We start from the raw sequence: 16,079 nt of genomic DNA, 5'->3' as shown, positions 1-16,079 counted from the left end.
ATTTCAATAAAAAATATTAGCGGGGTGATATGACGACTTTGATTAGCAAGTGCCCTCATTTGCATAATGTCACTGCCATCAATCAAGCGTATCAAAATAAACGTTAATTTAGAGATAAAAATTAATCAGGCGTTTTTATTATTAATTAAAAACGTTAATTACTCTACAAAACATAAAAGGGGATGCATATAAATTTTTATGAGCTTTATTGATCAAATGCGATCATGTGACACAAACAGAAAAATGGTGTCCTAAGTTGACGTGTATTTACATTTACGAAAATGTAAAAGGCACCTGTTGGCAGGGTAACCAAACTGTCTCTTCTGGACAAATGCAAAAACTATGGATGACTCGGCAGAGTCAAAGGACGATGCTGATAAAGAAATTTTAGGTAAGGAAGCAACTTTTGCAGGTACATTCCAGAACAAATATAGCAAAGTCATGGATTTTGAAAGGCATGGCCACGACATGGGTGTTCCCAAAATAAACATGATGCGTATTTTCTATGTATGCTTTGGATTCACCTTCCATTAAATATGTTTTTGAACTAAAACTAAGTTTTCATGGACTTTATGTTGTCTACGAAGATGCAATAACGATGCATCCAAACTCTTTTATGCAAGAAGAACAACAAATTATTTCATAATATGTATTAACAACACTTCAAGGTCCTGGAGATTTCATGTACATCAAATTTTGTTTTGATTTTAACAGTATATTTCTTTTACTTTTGATGTTATTTTATTATATAAAGATGACTAGTTTATATTCTAAATGATAAAAAGATGCTAAGGAATTTGAAAAGGTCAAAAACTAGGATACCAATTTTCCTGGGTTTCCCTGTGAACAGATGAACCACCATCCAATTGAAATTTTCATCAAAGTACAAATTTTTCTTTAAAGCTTTGTTTGCTGATATTGGCAAAACCATGAACTCAAATGGATGAACAGTAGGCACTGCAACAGCTGATTTTGCATTAAATATAGGTACTGCTGCTAGCTAAAATGTATCAAAATACTGGTCCAAGCTTCATTTTGGCATTCAGTAAATCTTTGTAAGTTTGTTCTTGTTTTGATTTCTATACCATCCAAGCTAGAATATTATCATCATAATTATGGTAAGCTGCAAATCATTGGTCTTAATTTAGAGTTTGGGAACTTCTAGATTATGGCTCTCTCTGTATTGTTGTCTGTGGACCTCTATAGTTAAAATATGGCTTGTTCTACATTATTTTATCTTCACAGGAAATTCTAACTCATCCTTGGATCTAAAGAAAGTAAAACCACCCAATAAGAAAAAACATGAAGATGAGGTGGAAAGTCTACAGAACATCATTAAAGAGAAAGAAACTCTTCTTGTATCCTTTGATCACAGACCTTTAATAACTGTAAACTTTCGCAAGAAGAAAAAAAAACATGAATAAAAATCGTTGCAAATATGTTAAACCTAGATCTTTCCTTATTAGACTACAATGTATATCAAGTAAATCAGAAAATAGCGAAACTAAATAGCCGTGAAGTCTTCTAGATAGGGTATAACAGGAAATAAAGTATTTGCAAAAATAATTTAATTTACAGTACATTATTACATTATTATTTAATACCATACTCCCTTGACAAAAAGTTACACGTCTGATTATTTAATACCATACTCTTTTTGAGAGAAAATTAAACTCCTGATTATTTAGAACCTGTTCTTTTTTTGAGAGAAAATAACACATGTAACACACTTGATTATTTAATAGCATACTCTACTTGACAGAAAGTTACACACATGATTAATTAATACCCTACTTTCTGTAGAGAAAGTTAACTTCAGTTAATAGCATATTTTTCAAATTTATTTTATAATGTTCCTTATCAAAGTTCACAGAGATCTCTAACTGCAGAAAACTTCCAGAATTTTTTGAAGGCTACCAGAGCAGAAAAACTGGCTGTGATTGAGAAACTGAAGAAAATTGATACTGATCTCAAGGCATTCTCTCAACAGATTACAAAGAAGGTAAGACTATTTTACAGATTTAAACAAAGTGATTTTAATTTTTGTTTGCGAATGATCAATTATGCCCAGTATAGGCCAAGTCTTGTTATACATATATATCATTTACAAAGCACTAAAGCTGACTACCTTTCTGAACTTAGATATCATTATCAAAGCACTAAAGCTGACTACCTTTCTGAACTAGGATACCATTTACAAAGCACTAAAGCTGACTAACTTTCTGTACTAAGATATCATTTACAAAGCACTTAAGCTGACTACCTTTCTGAACTTAGATATCATTTACAAAGCACTAAAGCTGACTACCTTTCTGAACTTAGATATCATTTACAAAGCACTAAAACTGACTACCTTTCTGTACTAAGATATTGTTTACAAAGCTCTAAAGCTGACTACCTTTCCGTACTATGATTTCATTTACAAAGCACTAAAGCTGACTACCTTTCTGTACTTAGATATCATTTACAAAGCACTAACGCTGACTACCTTTCTGAACTTAGATATCATTTACAAAGCACTAAAGCTGACTACTTTTCTGAACTAAGATATCATTTACAAAGCACTAAAGCTGACTAACTTTCTGTACTAAGATATCATTTACAAAGCAATAAAGCTGACTACCTTTCTGAACTTAGATATCATTTACAAAGCACTAACGCTGACTACCTTTCTGAACTTAGATATCATTTACAAAGCACTAACGCTGACTACTTTTCTGAACTAAGATATCATTTACAAAGCACTAAAGCTGACTAACTTTCTGTACTAAGATATCATTTACAAAGCAATAAAGCTGACTACCTTTCTGAACTTAGATATCATTTACAAAGCACTAAAACTGACTACCTTTATGTACTATGATTTCATTTACAAAGCACTAAAGCTGACTACCTTTCTGTACTTAGATATCATTTACAAAGCACTAAAGCTGACTACCTTTCCGTACTAAGATATCATTTACAAAGCACTAAAGCCGACTACCTTTCTGTACTTAGAAATTATTTACAAAGCACTAAAGCTGACTACCTTTCTGTACTAAGATATCATTTACAAAGCACTTAAGCTGACTACCTTTCTGAACTTAGATATCATTTACAAAGCACTAAAGCTGACTACCTTTCTGAACTTAGATATCATTTACAAAGCACTAAAACTGACTACCTTTCTGTACTAAGAAATCATTTACAAAGCACTAAAGCTGACTACCTTTCTGTAATAAGATATCATTTACAAAGCACTAAAGCTGACTACCTTTCTGTACTTAGATATCATTTACAAAGCACTAAAGCTGACTACCTTTCTGAACTATGATTTCATTTACAAAGCACTAAAGCTGACTACCTTTCTGTAATAAGATATCATTTACAAAGCACTAAAGCTGACTACCTTACTGAACTATGATTTCATTTAGCTATCCTGACAAATAAAGTGACATGGCATTAGGTTGTCAAATGGACAACTAGAGTGAGAAAAATGTTTCAATTAATGTTATTTAACCATGTTAACATAATAAAATCCATTGTTTATGAATTAAATGAATGTATTGTATCAATTGATGAAATGTATTTGTTATGTTAACAGTACTCCAGTATTTTGATTCTATTTATAGAAAGGTATACAAGACCAGTTACAGTCCAGACTACATTACAGAAGTGACGTGAAAATAGATGATGCAATAAGGTGATTAGACATTAATAGACATCATTGTAAACCATTATCATGAAAAATGTGGTTTCTAATTCCCCAAGCATTAAACAGCAAACCAACAAGAAACAAAAGTGCATCTCTTATCATCCCCACTCACCCATTTTAAAATTGGGCTTTTCTAGACTTAAATCTGCATTGTATCATAAGCGTAAATAAATTCAAGATTCAGTTGTTCCCTTTGAATTTTAAGGCTATAAAAAAGAATTTGGTTGTTTGCCCTTACTCTACATATTCAGAAAATGGCTGCCTTCTCAAAAGTAGTTGTTATATATTTGTTAAGGGGCCAGCTGAAGGACACCTTCTTGTTTGGGAATTTTTCGCTACATTGAAGACCTGTTGGTGACCTTCTGCTGTTGTTTTTCTATGGTCGTATTGTTGTCTCTTTGACACATTCCCCATTTCCATTCTCAATTTTATTGTCTCTTTGAAAAAAAAACTGCCTGCCTTGCTACCCACTGTCTCTTTTTTGTGTAGGATTTGGGCATACTAGAATATTTTTAAGTATTGCTGGGTTTTTCCCTGTTATACATATATAAATGTTTTTGTTTTTTGTCCTTTGTGCTACAAGGTGGAGTGATGTGGGGACATCAAAATACGGGTGACCTTCTGTCTGGTTTTTATGAAATTTATTTCTAATCATGTTTATATCAGTAATGTCAAGTTTGAAAATCAATGCTTAACAACTATTTTTAAAGGAATTAATCTCCTCAAAAATATGAATTATAAAAAAAAGCAATGTAACTATTTCCAAATGGTGAATTCATGCCCAGCATGCCTGACTCTTATAAACATTTGTGAAAGTAGTATATACAAAGTTGACATGTCAATATAAAAATTAAAAGATGTGGTCTGATTGCCACTAAGACAACTTTCCTATAGAGACCAAGTGACCTTAAACATGTAGAAGGTCATGAAACAACTTTCAACAATAAACAAAACTGCATTGAAAAAGCCAGGGTTACAGTTACAATTTGTGTATATGTAGCAAAGTAGCTCATGATGCTTAAGGTGGTACCTAACACTACAGGGAGATAACTCTGTAAAATCAGCTAAACGTTTTAATCACATTAGGGTTGTTAAGGTAATATAAAGCTTCTCAATGATCAAAATAAGTGTTTGTCAAACTGCTATATAACCAGTGTATTTTTTCTGATAAAACGGTTGGTTCAAATTTGTTTAAATTTTTATATTTTTGTCAAAGGATCAAAGTAAATGCTTTTTTAATTTATCAAAATTAAAGGAGCCCAAATAATTTTAGCTAAAGTGTTAGGTACCACCTTAATGACTATGATATGTGCTTTTCATGGTCATATATAATGATATAGATGTCTATTGGTTTTTTGAGGTCATTATGTCAAAGAAAAATAATTACACATAATATAAATATTTAAAAGGTCTTCGCTTTTAGGAGGTATAAGAGCATGAACATAATCTCTTTAGTGGTATTTGGCATTGTATGATGTTGTCTTTATTTGTATTTGTGATAACTTTTTCTGATTTTTACATTTCAGACGATTAGAATGGCAGTTAAAGATTCAGAACTTCAAAATGACAGAGGAGAAGAAAATCGTAGCAGAAATAGACAGTCTCAAAAGATCAAAGAAAGACCTCAGGTATGTCTCAAAAGATCAAAGAAAGACCTCAGGTATGTATCAAAAGATCAAAGAAAGACCTCAGGTATGTATCAAAAGATCAAAGAAAGAACTCAGGTATGTCTCAAAAGATCAAAGAAAGACCTCAGGTATGTCTCAAAAGATCAAAGAAAGACCTCAGGTATGTCTCAAAAGATCAAAGAAAGACCTCAGGTATGTCTCAAATGATCAAAATAATTTCATAGATTTCATGGGTTAAGTTAATCCACAAATTAAGGTGTTCAACTATGTTCCAATTACTTATAGGATTGTATACAGACTTTGGCAAACCACAAAATCAGATATAGATATATCTGAGGTATGTACAACTTTTCTTCAATCCATGCAAAATTGGTACCCTCGAAAATAAATGAATTCACAGTATGCTTAAAATATTGTGCACTTGACATTAAGCAAGCAACAATCAATCAGTCATACTTAGTGCAAGCATTTCCCAGTAATGGTCAAATATTTTTTTTTAAATCTTTTGATTTCAAGTTATTTTTTAGTTGAAATTTTGAAAACATATAACAATTTGTAAAGTAACAAAGAACAAAGTTCATTGTAAGTTTGTGTCCTCGCAATTTTAGATTTGCCCGATTTAACCCTTTCAACGCTATACACGGCATATGCCGCGATGACATACGCCGTTCCCCACTGCTATTCGCGGCATATGCCGCGATGACAAAGGATTTTTCATAAGGACTTTTAAACCATTCGGTTTTCATTTGGGTTCTCTCTAATTTTTCCTCGTTTGAATCGAGGATATACAAGGTCTCATTTGCGCTTGAAATCCAGGCAATTTTTATTGTAAAATCATGCAGTAGAAGGAAAATAGAAGGAAAATAAAAACAAATATTTTGACAAATGCAAATGGCGGAAATCGGAAACGAAGCTGTAAATATGGAAATATTTCAGCATTTCTATGGCGAAACTAACAACGAGGATAAGTTAAAAGGTTTCTTGTTATCTCAATGTGTTTATTACATTTAATTCGTGTGGGAAATATGATTTGATCGATCATTACGAGACGTAGAAAAAGGGGGGAAAACGGAGGTTGACTGAAATTTTTTAGGACGGAGCCATTTATTTGTGCCTCGATAACATAAAACATTATGTATGGTGCAATACGCTACGGAATCGAGCAACTGGTGTCTTCTTTATTATATGGCAGATTAAACATCAAAATAAATGAAGACTAAAAGTTGTTTTTATTCAAAATTCAATACAAACGTAATAAATTACTCCTTTTACCTGTTAATTACCTGAAAATGCAGGTAACCTGATAAAAATTTCATTAAAATAATTGCCTAACATTACAGTTCATGCTTTCCTGAGCATTTTTCATGCAATAACTTTCTCTGTATCTCATATAATAAAAAAGATACAGCAGTCTGAAAAAGAATATACTATTCTAATGAACGAACACAAAAAAAATGCAGCAGCAGCAGCCATTTTTCTATTTTTTTGTGTAGCGTTGAAAGGGTTAATAAACTGTGATATCTATTTCAGTCAGTTTTTAGCAGCAAAGAAAGAAGTGGATGAAATAAGAGAAAGACAGCGGAGAATGAGAGAAGAAAGAGATGTGAGTTTCCATGTATATTAATTCATGTGCTTTTTTTAGGAAAGATTGCATGAATCCTTTGGTACTGACTTACCTAAATCTTCATTACTTTTGAGAACCACAAAATATAGTACATTGATCATAACATTCTTTATTGGTATTTAAAGAAATTTTCCTTTAATCTTACTGAAAATTTCCTTTCTACAAACTAAGGGTGCATGTGCTGTTGTCAATGAAATTAACTATGTCATTCAAATAGGTAAAATAGCTGTAAACCGATTATCATTGGTTATCTCAACTGCATTGCTTTTCTCACTTTCACAGTACTAGCTCAAGCCAAAAAATTACTCTTGTTGATATGACCAACTATAATTTATAAATATCTATAGTATTAATTGTCTATATATTAATATAGATATCAAAGACGTTTTAGATTATTTATTGCATATATTTTGATAGAGATATCAAAGGACGTCTAGAGTATTATTTGTATATATATATATATGTTTATAGAGATATCAAAAGAATGTGAACCAACTCAGGAACAAAGAAGACGAAACAAAGAAATTATTAGAAGAGAAAAAGAGCAAGTTATATGTATTGAAGAAAGGTATGATCATTCATGTAGGAGTTTTAGCTACATTTAAAACCAGATTTAACACACACTTTTCCTTGGAAAATGCCTATACCATGTCAAATGTGGTAGATAATTTTCACTTTGAATATTTGATAGCATTTGATTTTGTCAGGTTTTTTGAGAAAAATTGCATGATGTCCAAATCGTCAAAGGTGTATCACTGCCTTTGAGATACACAAAATACAGAGCATTGATCATAACATTTTATACATTCTATCCATGAACATTTGAAAATCTAACTGTTCTAGAGTTATGTCCCTTTAATTACAAATGGAACTTGACTGATTTAGTCTGTTATACTTCCTTTTGTATAGTACATTATGAAGCAATTAAAAAAAGATTAAAATAAGATTATCCATCATGACATCAGCATCTGCTATAACATGTTGTATTATTTTATCTGGCAGAAGGAACTTCACCTAGATTTTAAAAGAATTGAAACTAGAAAAAAGTTGATTAAGTCTTTATTTTATTTTATTTATTTTATTTATGAGTTGGAGTGCTTATAGGGCTTACAGTGCTTTGATTATTTTTATTCACAGAGATTGACAAATTGTACACAAGAAAACGTCACATGATCCATGAATTCAAGCAGCATGAAAAAGAATACAATGAGGTCAAAGACGAAATGAAGAAACAAAAGAAACGTGACAGTTTTAAACGGAAAGAAGAAAGCAAATCTCATATGGAGGCTTTCCAGAATGATATGTAAATATTTTATCAGGGTGAAAAATTGTACACAGAAGAAAAAGTATTACAACACATCATAAATTGCATGCATATGAAGCACTATTCTGGATTTATCTTGATCAGGAATTCTCAAAGGGGAATATTTGAAAGCTGAGGAGGTATAAGTACAAAAACAGTAGATGAGCTATTTAACTGAAAAGGATCTAGAAAAAAAATCCATCTGAAGCCATCTTTGCCTGATCGCACAGGGAGTTAACATTCAAGTTTAGTTTTACATTATAGAAATTTAGAAAAAGAAAATTTTATAAAGGCACTTAAGTACTGACTACTTTTCCATTTTCCAATTTATTTTTGATTGCAGTGAAGAGTACGGGTTACAGAAAGAGCCATATGAAGATGAAATCAAACTATGTAATACATTGATAAATTACCTGCAGAAATTCCAGGTTGCAGAGGATGAGGTGGAAGAACCATCTAAAAATACAGGTAAGATACGTAGCACAAAATACAGGTAGGAGAACTGGGTCAAAGAACAGGTTTGAAATTTAGACAAAACATCATTTCGAAAAACAAATGAAATGTAAGTAGACTCTAAGTTATAATACAGTGGTGCCTTTTTTAGTTTGTGTTTCCTTAAAACATGTCGGATATATACAATAAATTACTTAAATAAGAAAAAGCCAAAGTTATTTAATGCTCATAAAGATGCTTTACCAATATGTTAAATCTTTCATTTCTAAGATGAATCAACGCAAAGCTTGCCCTGTACACATTTTTAAATTTTAAACAAAATTGAGAGTTGATGAGACTTTTCACAAAAAATTTTAGAGCATTCAGCATGTTCAGTGAACATCAATCTTAAAAGCAATGTTGTTGTTTCCAGTGTGAAAACTGCAATAAACAAGTCTCATGAAAGTTTTTTGCCATCAAAGATTTAACCTCTGACTAGAATTTGATAATAAACATGATTAGATAGAATGTGAATAAAAAAATATATTTGTTTTTTTTAGGTGTAGTTGATGAATTAGACGATGGCAAGTATATATTACTGAAAAAGACAGAAGATACCGATTATTCCAGTGTACGTCCAACCAGAAGACGATCGAGTAAAAAGGGCAAGAAATTTAGTGTTGTAAGTATGATTAAAATAAGTCTTAACTGTACTAATGTCATATTTAAAATTGCCTAGTGTATGACATACAATATATACCTGTATGTAAAATATAGAGAAATGTACAACTGAGAACAAAATACAGATTAAAACTGATAGACGATGCAACAGACATTTTTTTATGATGGTCAATTAGAAATATCATTGTTTTAGATTATTTGTGATGTTCTCATTGAAGCATATCCTACATCTCCTTTTATTCTTATATGGATTCATTTGCTGTTTTAATCCCCCATTTAAAGGAGGGATATACTGGTTTATCTTACCTCCTATACATTTCTAGAATATGATTGGTTAAAAGCAACCACATGGATACTTGTGTATATTCGATATTTGGTTAGTAGCCAAGGTTTATTTTAATACACAGTAAGTAGATATTTCAAGTGACACGCACAATGAATAGATTGTACGTGCACATGATTAAACATTATTTTTGGTTTTCAGACAAAGCCTATTACACATGCACCACAGATTTTCTCCCAGTTTGCCTCCTTGATGCTAAATGCACCTTCAACCATTCCAGAAATAATTGTTTCCTTAGAACAGGTCCAAGCTAGAAAGGTAAGAAAGGTTTAAAACTAATATTTATAAATGTAGCAAGACATACCATATAGCAGGTTATTTTTGCTGGGTGTAAAATTTTGCATTTGAACAAAATCATCAAAATAAATTCTGCCAATTTAATAGTGTTCATGCAGAGGTATTGAAAAAAGTTTTGAATCCGTAAAAATATTAACCACCAAAATATTTCGTATACCTTTTTCAATGAAAATCATGTAATTTTACACCTAGGGAAATAACCCACTATACAGTAAGTCCCTCCAAGTTAAAAAAAACCACCTAAGCTGTAGTCATCATAATAAGAGCATGACATAAGTCCCCTTAGTCACCCTCAGTCATCTAAATATAGAAATAGAAGATATAGTACGATTGCCAATAAAACAATAATCCACCAGTAACCAAATGATGAAAAGCTAGCAACTAGAATTTTTATTGATAACCTCCAAGTAATTTTCTTTCTTTTTCCATAGAAAAGAATTTTGCAGGAGCCTTGTTAACCGAGTTGTTAATTATCGAAATACTGTATCACCAGCCAGTCAACACTGAGGTTATGAGTTTCCAATCGAGTAAGGGGCAGGTGCCTTCAACTTCAATCTTAATTGACTGGGATTGTCAGTTTTTCTACTGAAGATTGCTAGGTCTCGTTTAGCACTTCAGATTCCACCACCAATAAAAATGAAACAGCACAATAGTGTTGAAAGTGGCGTTAATCAACAATAAATCAATCAATCTAGGTTTCGGGCATTACTGGAGGTGGCTGAGTGGCCTACACATTGTATCACAGTTGAACCTTACTTTCCTGTTTCTTTGATCAGAATCTTGTTTTACTAGGATTGCCTGTTTTTACACATATGTAGATATTTTGTCTTCCTCAGAACCCTGAATAGAAATTGGCCCCCATTATTTAGTCAAGAGTGCTATGATTGGCTTGAATACCATCAATCAATCAATTATTGTGATTTTTTATTGATATTTTTTAAGTCTTTAAAGGGAAAGGATTCAGGATACAATAAATACATAAATCATCGTAAATCAGTAAATTAAATGCCTTGTGGTTTTTGTCTCGCTTGACAATGATATTTAGTATGCAGTGGTATAAGCATTGGCACATCTCATTTACTTGGAGATTGGTTAGGCATGTACCTCAGTCATGGTTCATTGACTTTGAATATTGGCCTAACATATATGGACCATAATTTGGTATTCGGCCTTTGGTTTCTTTTTGTATCCTTGTTTATAAGTTCTAAAATTTTAACTTTTATTTTGTGGGTTGTGTTGGTGTTAGAATAGTATGAATGGAACAATTGAGTTTTTTGAGAAAAAATTAATACATTTTGATTCACCGTTTCACGACAGGAAACCAAACAGGAAACCAATCTTTATTTTCTTTATTTTGCACAAAATAATTCAAAAGGCATAAATAAACACCATTACTAGTGTTACTTGCTTCATGTTATTATTTAAAATCTATTTTCAATGTTATATTAATTTTTTTTTTAAAAGTGACAGGAAACCATAAGAAACCGAAAGGATTTTTTTAGTTTTATTTTATTGCAAAATCTGCTTAAAATAATCTGAACAGTATACTTTTTCTTAAAATCCATCTTAAATGTAACAGTATTATAAAACTCCTTAATATGTGCTTGTTTTGAAAACAATTAGTACAATTTATTCAGAATTTTCCATATTTTCTTCATTGATACAGGATACCATAATGTATCTTGATGTTTTGACCAAAAAAAATATATTTATATTTTGTTTTGAAATTCCAGTTATATAAAATTTATTCCAAATCATTGGCAATGTAAAATTCTTTAAATCCAGTAAAGAAAAAAACTTTTAACTTTGAATTAAAATCTTTAAAATAGGCACCATGTGATATTTGTGACCTGTACACAATCTACATGGTTTCCACATTTTAACCTACTTTAGTGGGCTAAAATCAATAAAGTACTTCCTTTCAAGTCATGCCTGGTAAAAGTTTACTTTTCCTTTGACAAATTTATTGCGTTTCTGAAAAGTGTTTGCAGAACATGAATAGAAAAAATTAATTAAAAATTGTGACAAAGTTACCAACTTTGTACATTCCAAGTGTAACGGTATATGAACATGCATTTTTCATTTAATTATCTTTATTCACCTAAAATATCCAGTAATATTTACTGCTGAAGCAAAATCAATCCAACGAACATCGGCACCATGATAAGAGACGTAATTTCGATTAAATTTTCCAAGGACCCTTTACATCGTTATTGGGAAACGTAGTGTGTTTAAACGTTGGTCAAATCTGAAATCGATTTTGTCAAGTCATTGGGCATTTATTTTCACACAAGATCAAATGCAACATTATGCACATAGGAAAAATAATAGACCCCCGGCGCAATCTTTTTGAAAATTGTATTTTCCTTTTTTAAACAAGTCGAAACAAGTCTACAGATTATGTTTGCTAACATCCCGTTGGAAACAAAAACAATGTTTAGAACTAGTATATCGTATGTTCGGCTGTAAGGGCGTGATCACATGTTAGTCACATGTTTCACGTATGACTGGAAATGATTAGAACTTAAGGACAAAAACAATTTTAATAAATAACTGGACTTCTGTTTCGTGTGAAATGTAACGCATAACGATAACGTCATTTTCTTACTTAATTATTACGAAGATCAAAATAAGAATGTAAATCATCTCTGATTTACTTGTTTGAACATCTCGCGAGAGTTCGTATTTCCATATTGTTTTAAAGAATTCTATTACAACAAAGCAGATTACATCATCTAAAATTTGCGTTACGAAATCGGACACAAAAGTCACGCCACTGTTCTTACATCTGCTACATAAATACTTATAGTTCTCAGCATTTTCTTCTGACTTTTCTTATTGGTCCATGTTCTTTGCTATTTGAAAGGTAAAAGTTACGAATTTGCTGGTGACGATTATCTATAAATCAGTCAGCGTTATGCTCTTCGGACGCAAAAAGTTACGCGAGAAGCGACACAGAAATACAGTTGTAGAATCTTTGAAATTTGTATATTTCAATTTTTTTTCTGGGGAAGAGTAGCATACACTTGTATTTTGATAAAAATAGTGGCATCTTTAGATGTAGTTACAACTTTTCTTACAGTAATTCACAATTTTATCACTTTTCTATAGTTATAGGAAACGAGCCCAATAGCAAATTATGGTCCATATGTAACATGTTAATTATTGCAATTTCTATGTCAACATTTGCATAATCAAAATTACAAAAAAGCAAGACATATCTGTGATAAGAGTTAATTTTAATGTGATATTTTTATTGATATTTTTTTAAACATTTTATAAAGAAGGAATCAGGATATAATAAATACATAAATCAGTAAATGATATGCCATTTGGTTTTTTTCTTTAATTATTTTTATTGATATTTTTTAGACATTTTATGAAGAAGGTGGACCTATTCCTACACAACGTATGGTGACTCCAAGTATTGAGGAACATAGTGCAAGTGAGACGGGGATATCAGCCACTGAATCAGCCATGTGTGAAATGTCTCGACAGGTTAGCAATACTGAGAGTAATGATAACCCAGAGGACTCATTCTTTGTGTTAGACGAACTTGTAAAACTGTCTGGAAACGATGACAACTTATCTGACAAGTCGGAAGACACACTGGCACGTAGTAATTCTGATTCTACAGACCGAGGTCATTCTGATGTCGATAATTCCGAACTGTCTCCCGAAAGTCGTAAAGGCTCTGATGTTTCTGAATGTGAAAGTACAGTTATATCTTCTGAGTCACTTAAGAACCAATTGGCGAATAGTTCGAATCTTAAGACCAGTTCTAATTCAGTTCCAAAAACAAGTTCAGAATTACTTCAAATATCCACTGGCAGTTCTATAGACAGCTGTTCTAACGAGGACCAGACACAAAACATTCCAAAAATAGATGCATGGACAATTCCAAGATCTGTTTTGATGACAGAACCAGAAAGTCAAAATTCTAAATCAGGAACAATCCAAAATTTGTCTAAAACAGATTCCGTACAATTTGTAAAAAAAGACGTGGCCAAATCTGGAAACACAAAATTACCTTTATTTCATGATGCAGAATTTCCTACCTTAAAAAAGGACATGTACAAAAAACCAAATGTGATCAATAATGAATTTGAACATTTGACAGAGTTTGACCAAAATGCCCTAAGAGAAATAGACTCTAACACATTTGATCAAACCCCCAAAAATAATAACACATGTTGTAAGACCAACTCTGTTATAGACGATGACTCTGTCAGACAAACTGACTTCATTGGAAATAGAAAATATAAGGACACAATATGTAGACAGGATGATAGTTTTGTTGTAATAGATGATAATTCAAATATCCATGACCTTGCTGAAGGCTCAAATGGCGACCATAAAAATATATGTGATGACTATTGTAATACACAGGATAGAAATATTATATTTTCAACACATTTGTAATACACAAGACTGACATATTCTATTTTCAACACATTTGTAATACACAGATTTTCAATACATTTGTAATACACATGTTCAGGATAGGCATATTTTTTTGTCAACTGATTTGTTATTTGTACAATGTAGGGTTGTTTGTTTATCCGTCTTTAAATGGGGATGGAATATCTGAATAACAGAACCTGTTTGCTTGAAGTAAATACACAGAGACATACATTAAGTTTTTGTAGCAAAATCTTTTTTGGTGTGTGTTACACATATACAGTGTGCTGGTCATAGTCTTTTCAAAATAAAATTTACATAGAATGTTTTAACAGGTATTTTATTTACTAATTAGATTATAATTTACAGAAAGTAGTGCTATTATTTTAACTGTGATTTTCTATAGATTTGGAACCCTCCTTTTTAAAATGGCTGGATCCACCCCTGTGAAGAAATTTTTTATTATGTCAATCAATCCACTGGAAACACTTGAAGTCCAATTCAGTGCACCTTTCTTAATTTGCTAATACAACTATCAAGTATTTAGCCATTTTTTCCACATCAGATTTGGTGTTTTGGAAACTCTTCAGTGATGAATTTTACCAAAACAATCTAGTGATGAATTTTACCAAAACAATCTAGTGATGAATTTTACCAAAACAATCTAGTGATGTATGTCCTGATAGTTGGATTTTCTATGAGAGAGCTACAACTTTGTAATTTGTTTTTGATATCATTGCATGCTTCCCATCTCATCTCAAATAAAAAAAAGAAAATGAATAAAAATTCAAGCTTAAACATTGAAATTTAAATTGTAAGAAATTTATATTTATAAGAATGTTATTTATTTATTTTGTTGACCAAATGAAATATTTTGTATAAAAGTCAATATTAAAACTGTAATTGCTGTAAATAGAAATGATGAAATACATTTGTTGTGAAATCAAATTATAATGGTTTGTTACACTTACAAAGTAACAAGATTCTTTTAATAATGGTGTGTTTTATTTTTAATCTTTCACATTGATGCGTAAAAAGACATTTTGTTTTACCATTTATGTTAGAGAAGAAATATTCATGTTAATTGTCATAAAAAGTAGCAAAAATATATTACTCATTAAAATGAATTGGTTTCATATACGATAACATTTTGTATTGAAACCTTTTTCCCATGACATTTCATATATGAGGGTTTGAATGGGAATACCAGAATAGAGAATAGTGGGTAAAATGGGCAGAATAATTGACAAAAAAAAGAATAGAGAAAATAGAGCCAAAAAAATCAGAAATAGAGAATAAAGGGGTGCTCAAATAAAATAAAAAGAGAAAATGGGCCAAAAATTTTAGAATACAGAAAAATGATAAAAAAATTTAAGAATACAGAAAAATGATATAAAAATGTAATCTGGTATTTGTCCTCTGTATTTCTTTTTTTCTATCCCCCTTTTTTAACATGTTGGTGCTACCAAAAAGACAAATACTGTGGCATTAAGAGGCATGGTAGTATTTAAATTTGAAAACAAAGCGGGGACAACATATTTATTGAAAACGTCCAAAAATATGACCAAAATGAATTTTGCTACATTTATGCTTGGTGGCTGGAAAGATAGTGTTTTTTTCTGAACTGAAGTCTTGGGTCCTTATTTGTTTTTGTTAGTTGTTTCAAACAAGCAGTA

General features: G+C 31.2%; 1 protein-coding gene across 1 annotated transcript; it reads left to right on the top strand.

Annotated features, from left to right (window-relative positions):
- The first annotated feature begins 193 nt into the window (after positions 1-193).
- LOC134700905 (DNA ligase 1-like) lies at positions 194-14,938 on the top strand. The gene is made up of 12 exons (XM_063562058.1): positions 194-391; positions 1,246-1,358; positions 1,874-2,002; positions 3,612-3,682; positions 5,221-5,322; positions 6,853-6,925; positions 7,418-7,514; positions 8,084-8,249; positions 8,593-8,717; positions 9,242-9,363; positions 9,847-9,963; positions 13,375-14,938. Exons 1-12 carry the CDS (start codon positions 343-345, stop codon positions 14,422-14,424), a joined length of 2,214 nt encoding a protein of 737 aa, XP_063418128.1. The 5' UTR covers positions 194-342; the 3' UTR covers positions 14,425-14,938.
- Positions 14,939-16,079: the final 1,141 nt, after the last annotated feature.

Source organism: Mytilus trossulus, unplaced genomic scaffold, assembly GCF_036588685.1.
Source record: "Mytilus trossulus isolate FHL-02 unplaced genomic scaffold, PNRI_Mtr1.1.1.hap1 h1tg000210l__unscaffolded, whole genome shotgun sequence".
Lineage (NCBI taxonomy): Eukaryota > Metazoa > Mollusca > Bivalvia > Mytilida > Mytilidae > Mytilus > Mytilus trossulus.
Note: the sequence above shows the minus strand (reverse complement) of the source record. Positions and strands in the feature narration are given on the sequence as shown.

Coding starts and splice junctions, on each gene's coding strand:
- LOC134700905 (XM_063562058.1), top strand. CDS start 343: ATGGATGACTCGGCAGAGTCAAAGGACGATGCTGATAAAGAAATTTTA. Junction 7,515..8,083: donor GTTATATGTATTGAAGAAAG/GTATGATCATTC, acceptor TTTTATTCACAG/AGATTGACAAATTGTACACA. Junction 9,364..9,846: donor AGGGCAAGAAATTTAGTGTT/GTAAGTATGATT, acceptor TTTGGTTTTCAG/ACAAAGCCTATTACACATGC.